The following is a 12,849-nucleotide window of genomic DNA, read 5'->3' on the forward strand; positions in this document are numbered from 1 at the left end:
TCATGCTTTGTCTTTGTTCACAACCACTGTGAACAAAATATGGTTATTTGGATAGTAACGAAGTTAAATCCTGTTTTAGCTAGAGGCTACATTGCATCTGTTCCTCATATGGGATTATGTTGGGTTTTGGGGTTTTGGCACAAACTGTGTCCTCTATTTCCATGCATTTCATTGTGACATTCAAACTAAAACTCCATGCAAGGTTTGTAATATTTGGGTGTCCATAGCACACCAAAAAGTGCTATAAAGAATTAGTACTTTTAGTATGACCGGCCCAGGCCAGACCTCTCCATTTTAACTGTAGAAAGATCCAGTTCCCATCAACACTGCAAGAGTCTTCTCCGTTTCTTTAAGAAGTGTATTTCTTGAATATTTAGAGACTATAAACACAGTGAGGTACTCAGGCACGTGAGTCTGGTCCTGTCTGCTTTAATGAGAAATATTAAATAAGAAAAATAATAAGAATAATTTAATAAGAAATATTGTAAATTTTATAAGATAGTGTGGGAAAGAGTTTTCTTTAAGCATTGTGGCAGCTTATTTTTGAGGCATCAAATTTTAATTTTGTGATATTTCAAATGTATGAATGACTCCATAGGGATCTCAGCAATTTTGCTGAAAACGAGCAACAGCAACAACAAAGCTAAAATGTCTTGCTGAGCCTTGAAATTGTTTTATGTTATAAACTCCTTTTTCAAATGCTTGTAGTTTATAAACATTTTGGGCAGATTTTTTTATGGCCCATATTATACTGTTCACCCATTTTTTTTTCACAGAGATGTTTCGAGCCTTTTTAACCTTTCCCATCTATCTGGCCTGAGATATTTTCCTACATCATTGGTATAGGTCACTGTACATGGCTTGCCAAAGATATTTCTAATTCTTCACTATGTTACAGTTCAGTCCTGCCTTGCCTCTTCATTTCAGTCAAAATCAGGCATGGCTTGAGTGAGGGACACACCAATCTGCACAAACCTTTGGCTTTGTACAAACCCTTGTCATATTCTCAGTCTTCAAAACTCAAGCAGTGCTCAGAGTTTGGCATCACTCCAAATCTGTGTTCTGTCATAGCTCTGGATCATCAGAGGTAATAGGTGAGAGCAATTTTCAAACTAAATGTTCAGCTTAATCACATGTCAAGGACTCCACTGAAGCACAACAGCTTTTCTGGGCAGTTGTAACTTGTTTGTGTTCATGTTGAATTTCCTGTGACAAGTAGTAGGTAAGACTCGTATTGATCCAATCCCCCCATCTCAAAAAGCCGCTTTTTCCTTGTGTGTTGAGGCTTTTTCCTGCCATAGTCTGTTACCTCTCTGGGCTGTTTCTCAGACAGACACACTGCCACAAACAGGAGGTTGAGCTGGGATTTGAGCATGGATCTGAATATTGCCAAAGATCGGAGCTCGTCCTCAGGGGCAACAAGCTTCAAAAACAGCCCCTTGCATGTTCTCATAATTTCTTCTTGCAACTGATACTAAGACTGTATGAGGAAGACAGCAGTATGCTTCTGTTGTTGACTTCTTGCCTTCTGGCTTTCTAAAGACATTCCACTCCATTCCACTTTTCTAGTAAATTTGATAAATCTAATTTTACAATTGCTTGCTTTGCAAAAGAGTACTCAGATCCCTGAGCATGTAGTAAGTAAAGCAATGCAAGGAAACTTTTTATAATATAGGTAGATCATCTGCCTAATTTCCGAATAAATTTTCCAAAATTATTATGTTCATTTGTAAAAAATAAAATCTGGCAACACTCTCCACAGTTGAAGGAATAAAAGTAGTAAAAGAAGGAGAAGGTAGTACTTGGTAAGCTTAACTCATATTTTTTGGAGGATTGTAGATGTGGAGGGTAGCCTATCGGCAAATGGTTAAAAAGTATTGTAGTGTAGACAGATTTGGGGAAAAAAAATTAGGCTTAAAATGGCGATCTTTCTCTGTAGTCATGGTCTGATGCCAGTCTGTGAACTAATCTCTGTCAGTGGGAACCATGAGCCTCTAATCACACCAACCAAAAATTACTTTGCCTCTGTACCTCTTTTAACCATTCTCAGCCCATGATGCTGGACTTACCTCATTGTCTATGTCTGAAGATTTTGATACTGTGCATTTTCTCTTTTAGTAGTAATAAAGTTAAGTGTATCACCTGATTGCTCTGGTTTAGTGTGCATTGCTAGCACAGAGATCAATTTACTATGTCTTGTCTGACATCCAGTGCAGACAGATGAAGAGCCCCAATAGAGTTTACCCATAAGCTTCAATTTAAGAATGTTCTTCATGTCATTTATTCTTCAGAGTGCTCAGGATGAGGTGAAGATGCTGAATGTGTTATATCTTGAGCAGCCTGGAATCAGCATGGTTCATTGTCCTATCCCATTAGCAGCTGAGTGGGCTACCATAATTATTGAGTGGGCAACCTTCAACCTCTAGCTCATGGAATAGGTAAAAGCCATCAGTGTAACATTGAGACAAGAGTTTAAATTAAAAACCAGCAGGAAAAAAATTAGTCAAGATTCAAAAATTGTCATACCAATAAAGACAATGTGGGAGCTAGTGATGCAAAATTCCCCATTTGGAAATGGGAAATGGCCTCAGTCTTCTTCAGTATTGTCTGCCCAAGCCTTCAAAACTGTTCGTTCAGCAGCAGTGAGAGGAGATGGAATGTAACTGGTCACACACAGAGCAAGCTGGAATCAGAACCTGTTGTTTCAAGTAAAAGCAGGAAGGTGATGCTGCCAGTGGGGGTCTTTGGCTAATAGCTGATGGTCATGTTTCCAAGTACTTGCACAATTAATGAAATCCACTCTAATGCTGGGACACATCATTTGTATCTAATGAGGATTAAGGTCTCCTTGAGATTAGATATTAAGGAATGTGTGTGTCCCTTGTCCCTGCCAAGAACCCTGCATCTTAATTACAAACATAATTGGGTCTAGGGAATTGCAAGGAAATGTGCTATTCCTTTTCTAGCATTATGCATATAAACTTTTATTACCTGTTGAACAAATGTTTGACTGAAAATCTTTTCTCCTTTCTGCTTAGACAAAATATGTGTAGCAAGTCAGAACAGAGCATCTTGTTACACTTAGGAAATGGAATGGGAATATTTAATGCCTCAACCTAATGTCCATTTATAATAAGCAATATAGTATGTATCAATAAAATAAAAAGGGTTAGGAAGGGCTAGGTACCACACAAGCAACAACAAAGTCAAGATCTCTAACATTATGTTTTGCCAGGCCTTCATGCTCTTTCACTTGTCTATAAAATTTCAAGTGTTGACTGATGATTTCTGAAGAAAAAAGGTATTTTCTTCCATCCTGCTCAAAGCACTGTTTTTGTTATACTTTTCCTAAGAGTGTATTTTTAAGTGCCAGCAAGGAGTGAAAGAAATAGAAAATAACATGTCATAAAGCAAAAGCATACACTGAAAGAACAAATAGGTGTGGTGGTAATCATGTCATAGCATAATATTTGTTTGGTATGCAAGGCAATCTTGGTGCATTGGGTTTTCTCCCTGGATTTTCAGTGCCTTCTTTTTGTTTTCCTTAAAAGTAGTGATTTTAGGTAGTCCTAATTTCTCATTAATTTTTTGTGTTGTTATAGATACTGTGTGTAAATTTTACACAAATAAATGAAAGGAACATCATACATCTTATTACTTTGTAGTTTCAAAAAAAGCCATCTTATGCTATAATTTGTTGAATTTTACCTAGATTCACCACCTAAAAAGTGAATAAAAAAAATTAATAGAATGCTTTGGATCAGAAGGCACCTTCAAAGATAATCTAGACCAAACCTCCCTGCTAGGGGCAGGGACATCTTTCACTAGAACAGGTTGCTCAAAGCTCTGCCCAATAGAAAATATCCACTTGAAACCAAATGTAGTATTTAAGCAGACATAACAAAATCAAACATTATCCCCAAGCACTTGGAAACAGCATTACTCAGATTCACAGGGATTACATCTCACCTTAAAAGAATGTATCTGCCATAGCAATGATTTCCAATAATAATCAAAATTAATCCTTGGGCTGACAGCCAACACAAATCCTATATATAGTTTAAAGGCTTAAAATGCTGTAGACAGTGAATTGGGACTCTACATCAGTAAAGTATGATTATAGGGCTGATCCTATACTCAGGAGCAAACTTCTTACCACAAATTGGAGTATTGCTTTAATGCTGACTAAAGAAGGGAGGAGTAGAGATGGGATTTCACTTTCCTGTGTCACTTTCCTAAGTCTCACAATTTACCAGGAATACCTGTTACCTGTGTTCTGCCCAGTCTCTGTTCATGGTGTCTGAGAGGTTATCAGCTGAGGAAGTATAGTTTATCTGCTGATGTATGGTATTAAAGTCAAGATACATGCTCAGAAAAGAGCAATTTTACATTTATGATAGAAATTTCAACTTTTAAATGAATCCCAGCTGGGTTAGTTAGAAGGACAACTTGGTTTCCCTTGTACAGAGCCTGAAATTGAGTCTCTTGCTTTGAAGCAGCAGCATTTTTTTCCTAAGAAATAAGCATCTGAATTGTCACTGATGATTAAACATTTTATACAATTTTTTTTTAAATATGAAAAATTGGAAGATAGTAAATGATCTATTGAAAAACTTTAGGCATCTGCTCATACTTTCTGAAAAATCTTAACTTTCATCTAACATAGAACTGAAAATAAGCTACTTGGACAGCAGCTTTTCCAGCATACTCAGTTTCCAAGCTGTGAATTTACAAATACCAAAACATCGTCAGGAGTTCACTGATATTTAAAACCTGTACATCCCAGCAAAGAGTCTTTGAATTTTCTATGGTTCTGTAAATGACTATAAAGACAAAGGTTAATGTTTTAAATGTTTGTTGCATTTGACTCACTTTACGGATTAAGAATCTCCAAGTAGTTAGTGAGAAGTGTTTCAGCTGCTAAAAAAAAAAAGTAAAAATTGATTTTTCTGTTGTCAGGCTTTCTTTTATTGATTAGCAGCTTAACATTTATCAGCTTGAATGGCTTATGGCTGCCATTTTGTGAAGTGATATTTCAGAGGTCAAGCTAATGCACCAAGTGGTTTTGTTCGCATTTCTAAAACTGATCCTTGCTGGGCCATCATTATCTGCTTTTACCTGCTTTGAGAGATCAGGATGGAATACACAAAGTGAAAAGTAATTATGAAAATCTCCTCTTTTAGACTTTATCCAGAATTTCTGAATGAGAATTTATTTTTAAAAAGGTAGCAAGTGCTGTGATGACTTTTTAGTTGATTTGTTTTTTTGGTTGGCTGGTTTGTTTGGTTGGTTTTTTTTCTGTTTCCTTTTTACCTGAATCACCAGCAGCCTCAAAATGTGAACATGACCGTCATGTAAGCAATTTTTTTTTAATCACCCCAAGAGCCACACATAACAGTATTCCAGAAATGGAAGACTTTATGTTTCTAATATTCATATGCAAAATGTTACATTTTACACGTGTTGGCAAAATTTATCAAGCTGTTTCCCTATGGAATTTTGTCATTGGCTGTGAACCAGCCAAGTATGAATACTGTCACAGACTATAATTTTAAAAACATAAAGACAAAAACCATGAATTTTGTCATTGATTGTGAACTAGCCAAGTATGAATACTGTAACAGACTATAATTTTGAAAACATAAAGACAAAAAACAATAAAGGATAAATAAACCTTCAAGAGCAAAGGAAGCTGTGACACCAACACCATGGGCATCACAACTTATTCCCACAGTTGTGATAACAAAGTGTTACCTCACAATATCTGATACACACTAACCCACCAATCCATATTCCTTCTTAGCAAAGGCTTTCTGAGCTAGGTTAGATTGAATGTGTGTGTGCTGCTTGACAACTGGCATTTTTTGAGTTGACAGTCTGTAAAAGCACTTGATAACACTGTGCAATCTCTGGCATTGTTGTACAAAGAAAGCCCTCCCTGACTATTTCCTGTGACTCTATGATTATATTTTCATTAAACTGTGTTGTTTGTCAGCTTCTTATTTCACAAGCTGTTTTCATGTTGCAGCTGAAAATTTTCTGAACCAGTATCAAGGATTGACGTGCAAAGTTAAAAGACAAATGCCTCATCAGCTCGAAATAATGCATTTAGAAATCTAACAACTCTGTATTTAAAGGGTAGAGAAGTGGTGGAGAAAAAACCAGCAGATCACAAAGGCAGATTTCTTACTGATAACCAGGATATAGTGAGGATGGCAGGATTTAATTCCCATGTTAATTTTCAGGTGTGGCCAGAATAAAGGCAATTAACAAAGGAAAATAACAAATTAACTACTTCTGCAACTGGAGTCTAGACTGAATTTCCCTTTGGTCAGGGTAGAAGTAAATGGCCACAGACAGGACATATTTGTAGGATGCAAAGGGCAAATTGGTGTCATGGCAGTGCTCACAAACTGTCATGTATGCAAGGCAGGGGTATTTTGTGGACATATGGCTGACAATTTTGCAGACATTTTTTACTGGGAGTTCAGAATGGGAAACATGAGAACATAAATCTGAATTAACTATTTAAAGTATCAGTATAACTCAACTCTCATTTATATCCAGTGAGGAGGCTTGGGTGTTTTTTGCATTTAAATGTCATTCATTCAACTTGAGTGCATTTTATTTTTAATACATGTGTTTTTTTTTTTACGTGACCTGAATAAACAAATGTTTTGTTAATTCAAATGAATTTTCCTGCTTGTACTTCATAGGTTATCTCTTAGAAAATCTTTAGTACATTAGTAGGTTTGCCGTTTTCACTGCTCCACGTGGAAGTGGTATGATGTTTACTAAAATGCACAGGCATTATACATCCTGTGTGGGTTACAGTGCAACCAGTACTCATCTGGGTAGGTTTAACATCTGATCTGGAAGACGATTTGAGAACTTACTGCTTTTATTTCAAACCCACATCAGTTCACAAATGTAGGTCCTCACTCTAAGATGAGAAGTTTGTAATCTGCATGAGGGCAGAGGGAGGAAAAGAGAGCAGGGTTCTTGGCTGGAGACATCTCATTTGAATCAAGTGATGGAAATCATCAATGATTATGTAAATTTCATTTAGGTTGTCTCCAGTGCCATGGGGTAAATCTGGTTCTATTGTCTGTTTAAAAAAAAAAAAAAAGAAGAGTCCTTAAGTGACATTCTAATAAAGTAACATTAAAATTGCTTTTCAGGTGATAAGTCCAAGGGAACATGTGTTTGTACAGTACCTGTAGGATGGTTCTTATACCAGGCAGAAGTTCCTGTGCACAATTGCAAAATAATCAATGAATATTTGCCATTTCCTCTCTCCACTTTAACATTCTACTTTCGTGCTAGAATTACTGGGGTGAGGATTAAGGATAATTACCTCATTACCCTTATGATAGAAAAGTTCTTTTATTTCCCCTTTCTTTACCTTAAATATGGAAACTCAAATGTGTTCATGCTTTTTCCCCTCCCAGGAAACGGATCTCATGACCTTTAACATCTCCATGCACCGCTCCTGGTGGCGGGAGCACGGGCCCGGCTGCATACGAAGGGTGGTGCGTCCTTCTTCCCCCGGCATCCTGGAGGATTACTCCTACGTCTCTGTGACAGGCTGCATGATTGATTTCCAGTACCTAGAGGTCATTCACAGCGCTATCCAAATACTCCTCTCTGTAAGTTCACGGTTCTTCTCCTACTGGGATTCCATCGGTCCTTTCACACATGCCCTGTTCTTGTTGCATGTCCTGGAAAGGGGGTGTACTGGGTGACGGATGGCTGCAGAGTGTGGTGGTGTTTGCAAGGGTCCCAGTATGAGGGAAGAGATGAGAATTTTGACTCCATGTTTCAGAAGGCTGATTTATTTTTTTATGATATATATTCTATTAAAAGAAAATGATATATTAAAATTATACTAAAGAATAGAGAAAGGATTTCATCAGACGGCTAGAAAGGAAAGGAATGGAATGATAATAAAATCTTGTGACTGACCAGAGAGTCCGAGACGGCTGGATTGTGATTTGCCATTAATTAAAAACAACCACATGAGACCAATCAAGGATGCACCTGTTGCATTCCACAGCAGCAGATAGTTATTGTTTAAATTTCATTTCTGAAGTCTCTCAGCTTCTCAGGAGAAAAATCCTAGCAAAAGGATTTTTCATAAAATATGTCTGTGAAAGCAGAGATTTTTAATTGTGTTTTGAATTAGAGAATTATATACACATTATTAAAATGTGCACTGCTCCTTTCTTTCCTTATATCTCTTCAAGCTCTGTACAGGCCTAATACCCATTCTGGCCACAGTTGGGATAAGTGGAAATTAACTTGAGTCCTTGGCTCTCGTTCATTGAGATGTAGAGTAAAACAAAGCATATTTGCCCAAAATTAATTGACCTAAACCTTTCCGTAGTTCACAGTCAATGATGCCGTTTATTCAGCCCTGATTGTAAATGTATTTTGCATTATACATAGCTAAGTTTCTTCCCAGACTGAGATATGGATTGATCCTTGAAAAAAGGTCAAAAAAACATGAGGAATTAAAGTATGTGTTCATATTTAGCCATGTTATTTTTTCTCTCCTTGAACTCTGCATTATCAGAACACTCTACCTCCATTGTCCACATTTTTTGCAACACCAGTCAAAAAATGCAATTACAAGAAATTGTATAAAGCCTGCAGGGCAGGGAAGTGCTGGGACTCCATCAGATGCTTTGGGAGCAACAGCCCAGTCTTGGCCACAGTTTTTCCTCTTGGCTGCTTCTGCTTGTGGTTACCAGGTTGTTTGGCATGAGCTGTGTGTGATCTCCTACAAGTGGTAGCTCTTTCTCTTCATAGCTGGGTGTAGTGCAGTGCAACTGGCTGACTCTAAGTGGTTGCACAGAGGATCCATCACCCCAGATACCCAGACCTATTTTGAGAACATAAATACTCATGGCTGATGGTCCTAACCAGGCCACCAGGGGCCTGGTGTTAGACAGTGGGACAAGAGGTGCAGTCTGCAATCCACGCCTGCTAATCGGGTGAGCTACCTGGTCTGAGCAGCCAGAAGGGATGCAAATTTATGGTCTGTTCAGTACCTCAAGCTGTTTTACTAACAATCTGGTTTATACTACCACTTGGAAAGTAAAAGGCATCTGTGGAATAAATCTCACTGGTTAATTTAAAATTATTTTTAAATCTAAAATTATTTTTTGAAATTATTTTCAAATACAGCTGGTTATTGATCACAGGAAGTGTTCTCTGCACTTATCAGTGCAGTACAGTTCTGTCAAATGGCAGGAATACAAATGTGAATATTAGAGTAAACACAATTAATATATACAAACCAAAAAATACTAAATTTAAAAATACAGAAATTCTGTAATAATTATAAATTTTAAGGTGTAACTGGCCTTCCCTTTCTAAAGAACTGACTGATTGCTGTGCTGGATTAAATAAAAATTCAAAATTTTGATTAAATTCGAAATTTAAAATATGCCAGGAACTTATGAGGCATGACTGTGAATTAAATAGTTTTCTATTTCAGATAGTGCTTTGATTAATATAAACAGTGCTAAAATTAAAGTCCTGTATGAAAACTAAAGTTTTCCTCCAGTTTTACTCTCTTGCTACACCATCTGTGACATGTTGTGATTAACATACCATGAATCTGTACTTCAGTTTCCATTCTGAATTGTAATTTAGGCTCATTTCATGTACCATGCCACAATACGGAAGTCACCAACTGGATAATCAAATAATTTGCTGTTTCCTTCCATTTTCTGAATATTACTGACTTGAGGAAATTCCCATCCATTTTGGATGCATAACTTCTTTTCCAAATTGGAGTACCAATTTCAGTTTTTAGTTAAAAGGTCATTTTGGTTGTCTTTTCAAAGGACTGGGGAACTGTATGTAGATCATGAGATAATTCTTTTTTACCTTTTCCTGCTAGCTAGTCCCAAAAGCAGACTATTCATTTTTGGACCTTACTACCTACTAAATTTTCATAACATTTCATGTAGCAATAGTAGTGTAACAAACCATTTTACAGTGTAAAAAAACTTCATTGGCATAACAAATCATTTTATCATGCTAAGCTTTGTCCAAATGACTGGGAATACAAACACTTGCATAGGGAATTAGTAGGGAATTGGTAGGGAATTAGAACCTCTGAAAGAAGAAACGCCTCTGAGGGGTAAGTATTGGATACCTGTTGAGATATATAACTCACTAGCAGCATTTTTGAAAGGTGACTTTTTTTTTAACTGATATAATGAGTTTTATATGCAGAGAATGCTGCAGCTGCAACTACATTAAACCGTGCTTCAGGAAATAGGTTTAACAGCTATTTATTAAATTTTAACACAGTAAAGCTATGTTTATATCTGCTTTATAGTTGTTTCTAAAAATATATTTTTATTGATGAACCAGTAACTTTGTATCTCATCCTGATTCTGGGTGCCTATGTAGGTAATTGGTAGTTGAAGATGTTAAACATTTCTTTAAATTGAGGGAGAATCAAGAGAAGTATGAGAGAATTGGATGCAATTAATAGTAAAGAATAATTATAGTTAATTTTGTATTTAAAATCTATATTTATTTGCTGTAGGGCATAATATATATTATTTTGATTAATAAATTCTTCTGCACAACACCTTTAAAATGCAAGGCAGATCATCATTACAGAAACCTCAATTTTCAGGGAACAAATTAATAATACAGTCAAAATGGTGACAGCTTAGCATCTTTGAGAAAGACACTTCATACAATTTTGTTGTTATTTGGAAATAGTTAATGCACACTGAGAGTATTAAATGACAGGTACACACTGGCTTCAACAGCCTGAACCTTAAAAAGTTCTCCAAGTTATTGCAGAGAGATTTGTATTAGACCCAGAGCCTAACATGACATTAGCACAGTGCAGCAGGAAGCCCCAAGCCAGGGTTCACAGTGCTAACTCTGGAATTAGCAGCCACATGACTTCATCAGTGCTGAGGAAGCAAAATTAAAAAATTTTGGCAGAGCAATGGGCTGACACAACTAGATATTTCTGGGCCAGGAGACATTACCTTCATTCAATGCTGCATTGGACAAGGTGAAGTTACTTTTCCTCCCATTCTCGTGAAGGTATAGAAGGATAACCTAAAATCCAGACTACTGAAAGATGGGGGGAAGCAAAGAAAGTGAAAACCCTAAGCCTAAAAACATGCAAGCTCTTTGGCATGTTGATGCAAATTCAGGATATTTTGAAGGAAGCTTTTGGTTTACTTTGTGGGGGTCCATCTGCTGCCTCTCATGAGTGTCAATTATTGTAACCCTCAGGCTGCCTGCTGGACCTACAGAGGAGGAACAACCACAAAAAAAAAAAAAAAAAAAAAAAAAAAAACAAACCCTCTCTTGCAAAGTCATGTATAAATTCAGACAAATATGTAATACAGGGAGATTACAAAACTGAAATTTTTCCATAGTGAAGTAAAAAGCAGTGAGCATATCTGTTTAAGGTAAAGTTATCAGTGGTGGAGAGCTTATCACATACACTGCCAAGCACAAAACATACATTAAAATAGAAAAATACATTACTTTCTACAGAATATAATGAAGTTGTAATATCAGAAATATCAGAAAAAGCACTCCTGGTAGCCAAATTGGGAACTGGATACTGTGGTCACTGTGAGCAGAGTCACCATCTGCTAAAGTGTACGTCCCAAAAAAATGCATTCCCCATGCTTCTTTCAACTCATGAATTTATAAATGTTGAATGCTTTCCCTAAGAGGCAGCAGGCTCCTAAAACAACTTCAAACAGTGTCTGAATGCTCAGTAAAATGTCTACCACTAGTAGAAAAACTGCAATCTCTGTATCAAAAAATCACACAGAGGGGATGGGGTGGGAAGGGCCCTCTGGAGGTCATCTGATCCAACCCCCCTCATACTTAGGTGGGTGCACCTAGAGCAGCCTCCCCAGGACTGTGAACAAACAGCTTCTGAATATCTCCAAGGAGAGAGACTCCACAATCTCCCTGAGCAACCTGTGCCTTGGCTTGATAACCCTCACACTGAAAAAGTGTTTTCTGGTGTTCAGAGGGAACCCCCTGTGTTCCAGTTTGTACCCATTGCCCCTGGTCCTGGGGCTGGGCATCACTGAGAAGAGTCTGGCTCCATCCTCATTGCCCCCTCCATTCAAGACCTGGACCTGGCTGCAGGTGAGGCCACAGCAGTGCTGAGCAGAGGGGCAGGATCACCTCCCTTCATCTGATGGCAGTAGTCTGCCCTATACAGCCCAAGCTCTTTCTTCATTTTCTATAAAAATGGTCCCTACCTGCCCAAAAGATTCATAATTATTGATATAAATTGATGCTAAACACTTTTAAAAATTTACTTATTAGTATTCTTAGTCTTGTCATCCATACATTTGCAAGGTTATCCTGCTTTAATTAACCGGGTATGATTACAAGTATTTTGAGTTATTATTATTATTCATAATAATAAAATCATTTGTGTTGTAAAGGTCATTGCATCCTCTTGTTTTTGAGGACTCTATTCCTTTTACTTTTTCCTCACAGTTCTCTGATGTTCTTAATCTCTCTTCTTCTCTCCAGTATGCACAAGCATCACAGCCATAGGGAAATGATAAGCAAGGATCTGACTTAATTTCTGAATATCTGTCACCATTCAGTGCCCCATACTGACTCCATGCAATTCTCTTGCTTTGTGAATTATTTCTGCCTTGCTGTCTTCAAAGAATCTGCCAAATGTTGATTGTATAACATAAGAATTAATTATGATATTTGGTAGACCTAAACGTTTTTTTTTCATCATCAGCAGAGAAAAATAGAATTTAATTTAAAAAGATATTTAGCACAACAGACATTAAAATGGAGGTTATGAGTCTT

The 12,849-nt window shown here is 37.1% G+C and overlaps 1 protein-coding gene across 3 annotated transcripts in view; it reads left to right on the top strand.

Moving 5' to 3' along the window:
* Positions 1–12,849, top strand: part of NKAIN3 (sodium/potassium transporting ATPase interacting 3) — a 334,914-nt gene that overhangs the window by 238,959 nt on the left and 83,106 nt on the right. For all 3 annotated transcript variants that reach the window (XM_036379103.2, XM_036379101.2, XM_036379102.2), the window contains exon 4: positions 7,452–7,649. In XM_036379103.2, coding sequence (XP_036234996.1) covers positions 7,452–7,649 — 198 coding nt within the window. The remainder of the gene's footprint in view (positions 1–7,451; positions 7,650–12,849) is intronic.

This window comes from Molothrus ater, chromosome 1 (assembly GCF_012460135.2).
Source record: "Molothrus ater isolate BHLD 08-10-18 breed brown headed cowbird chromosome 1, BPBGC_Mater_1.1, whole genome shotgun sequence".
Classification (NCBI taxonomy): Eukaryota; Metazoa; Chordata; class Aves; order Passeriformes; family Icteridae; genus Molothrus; species Molothrus ater.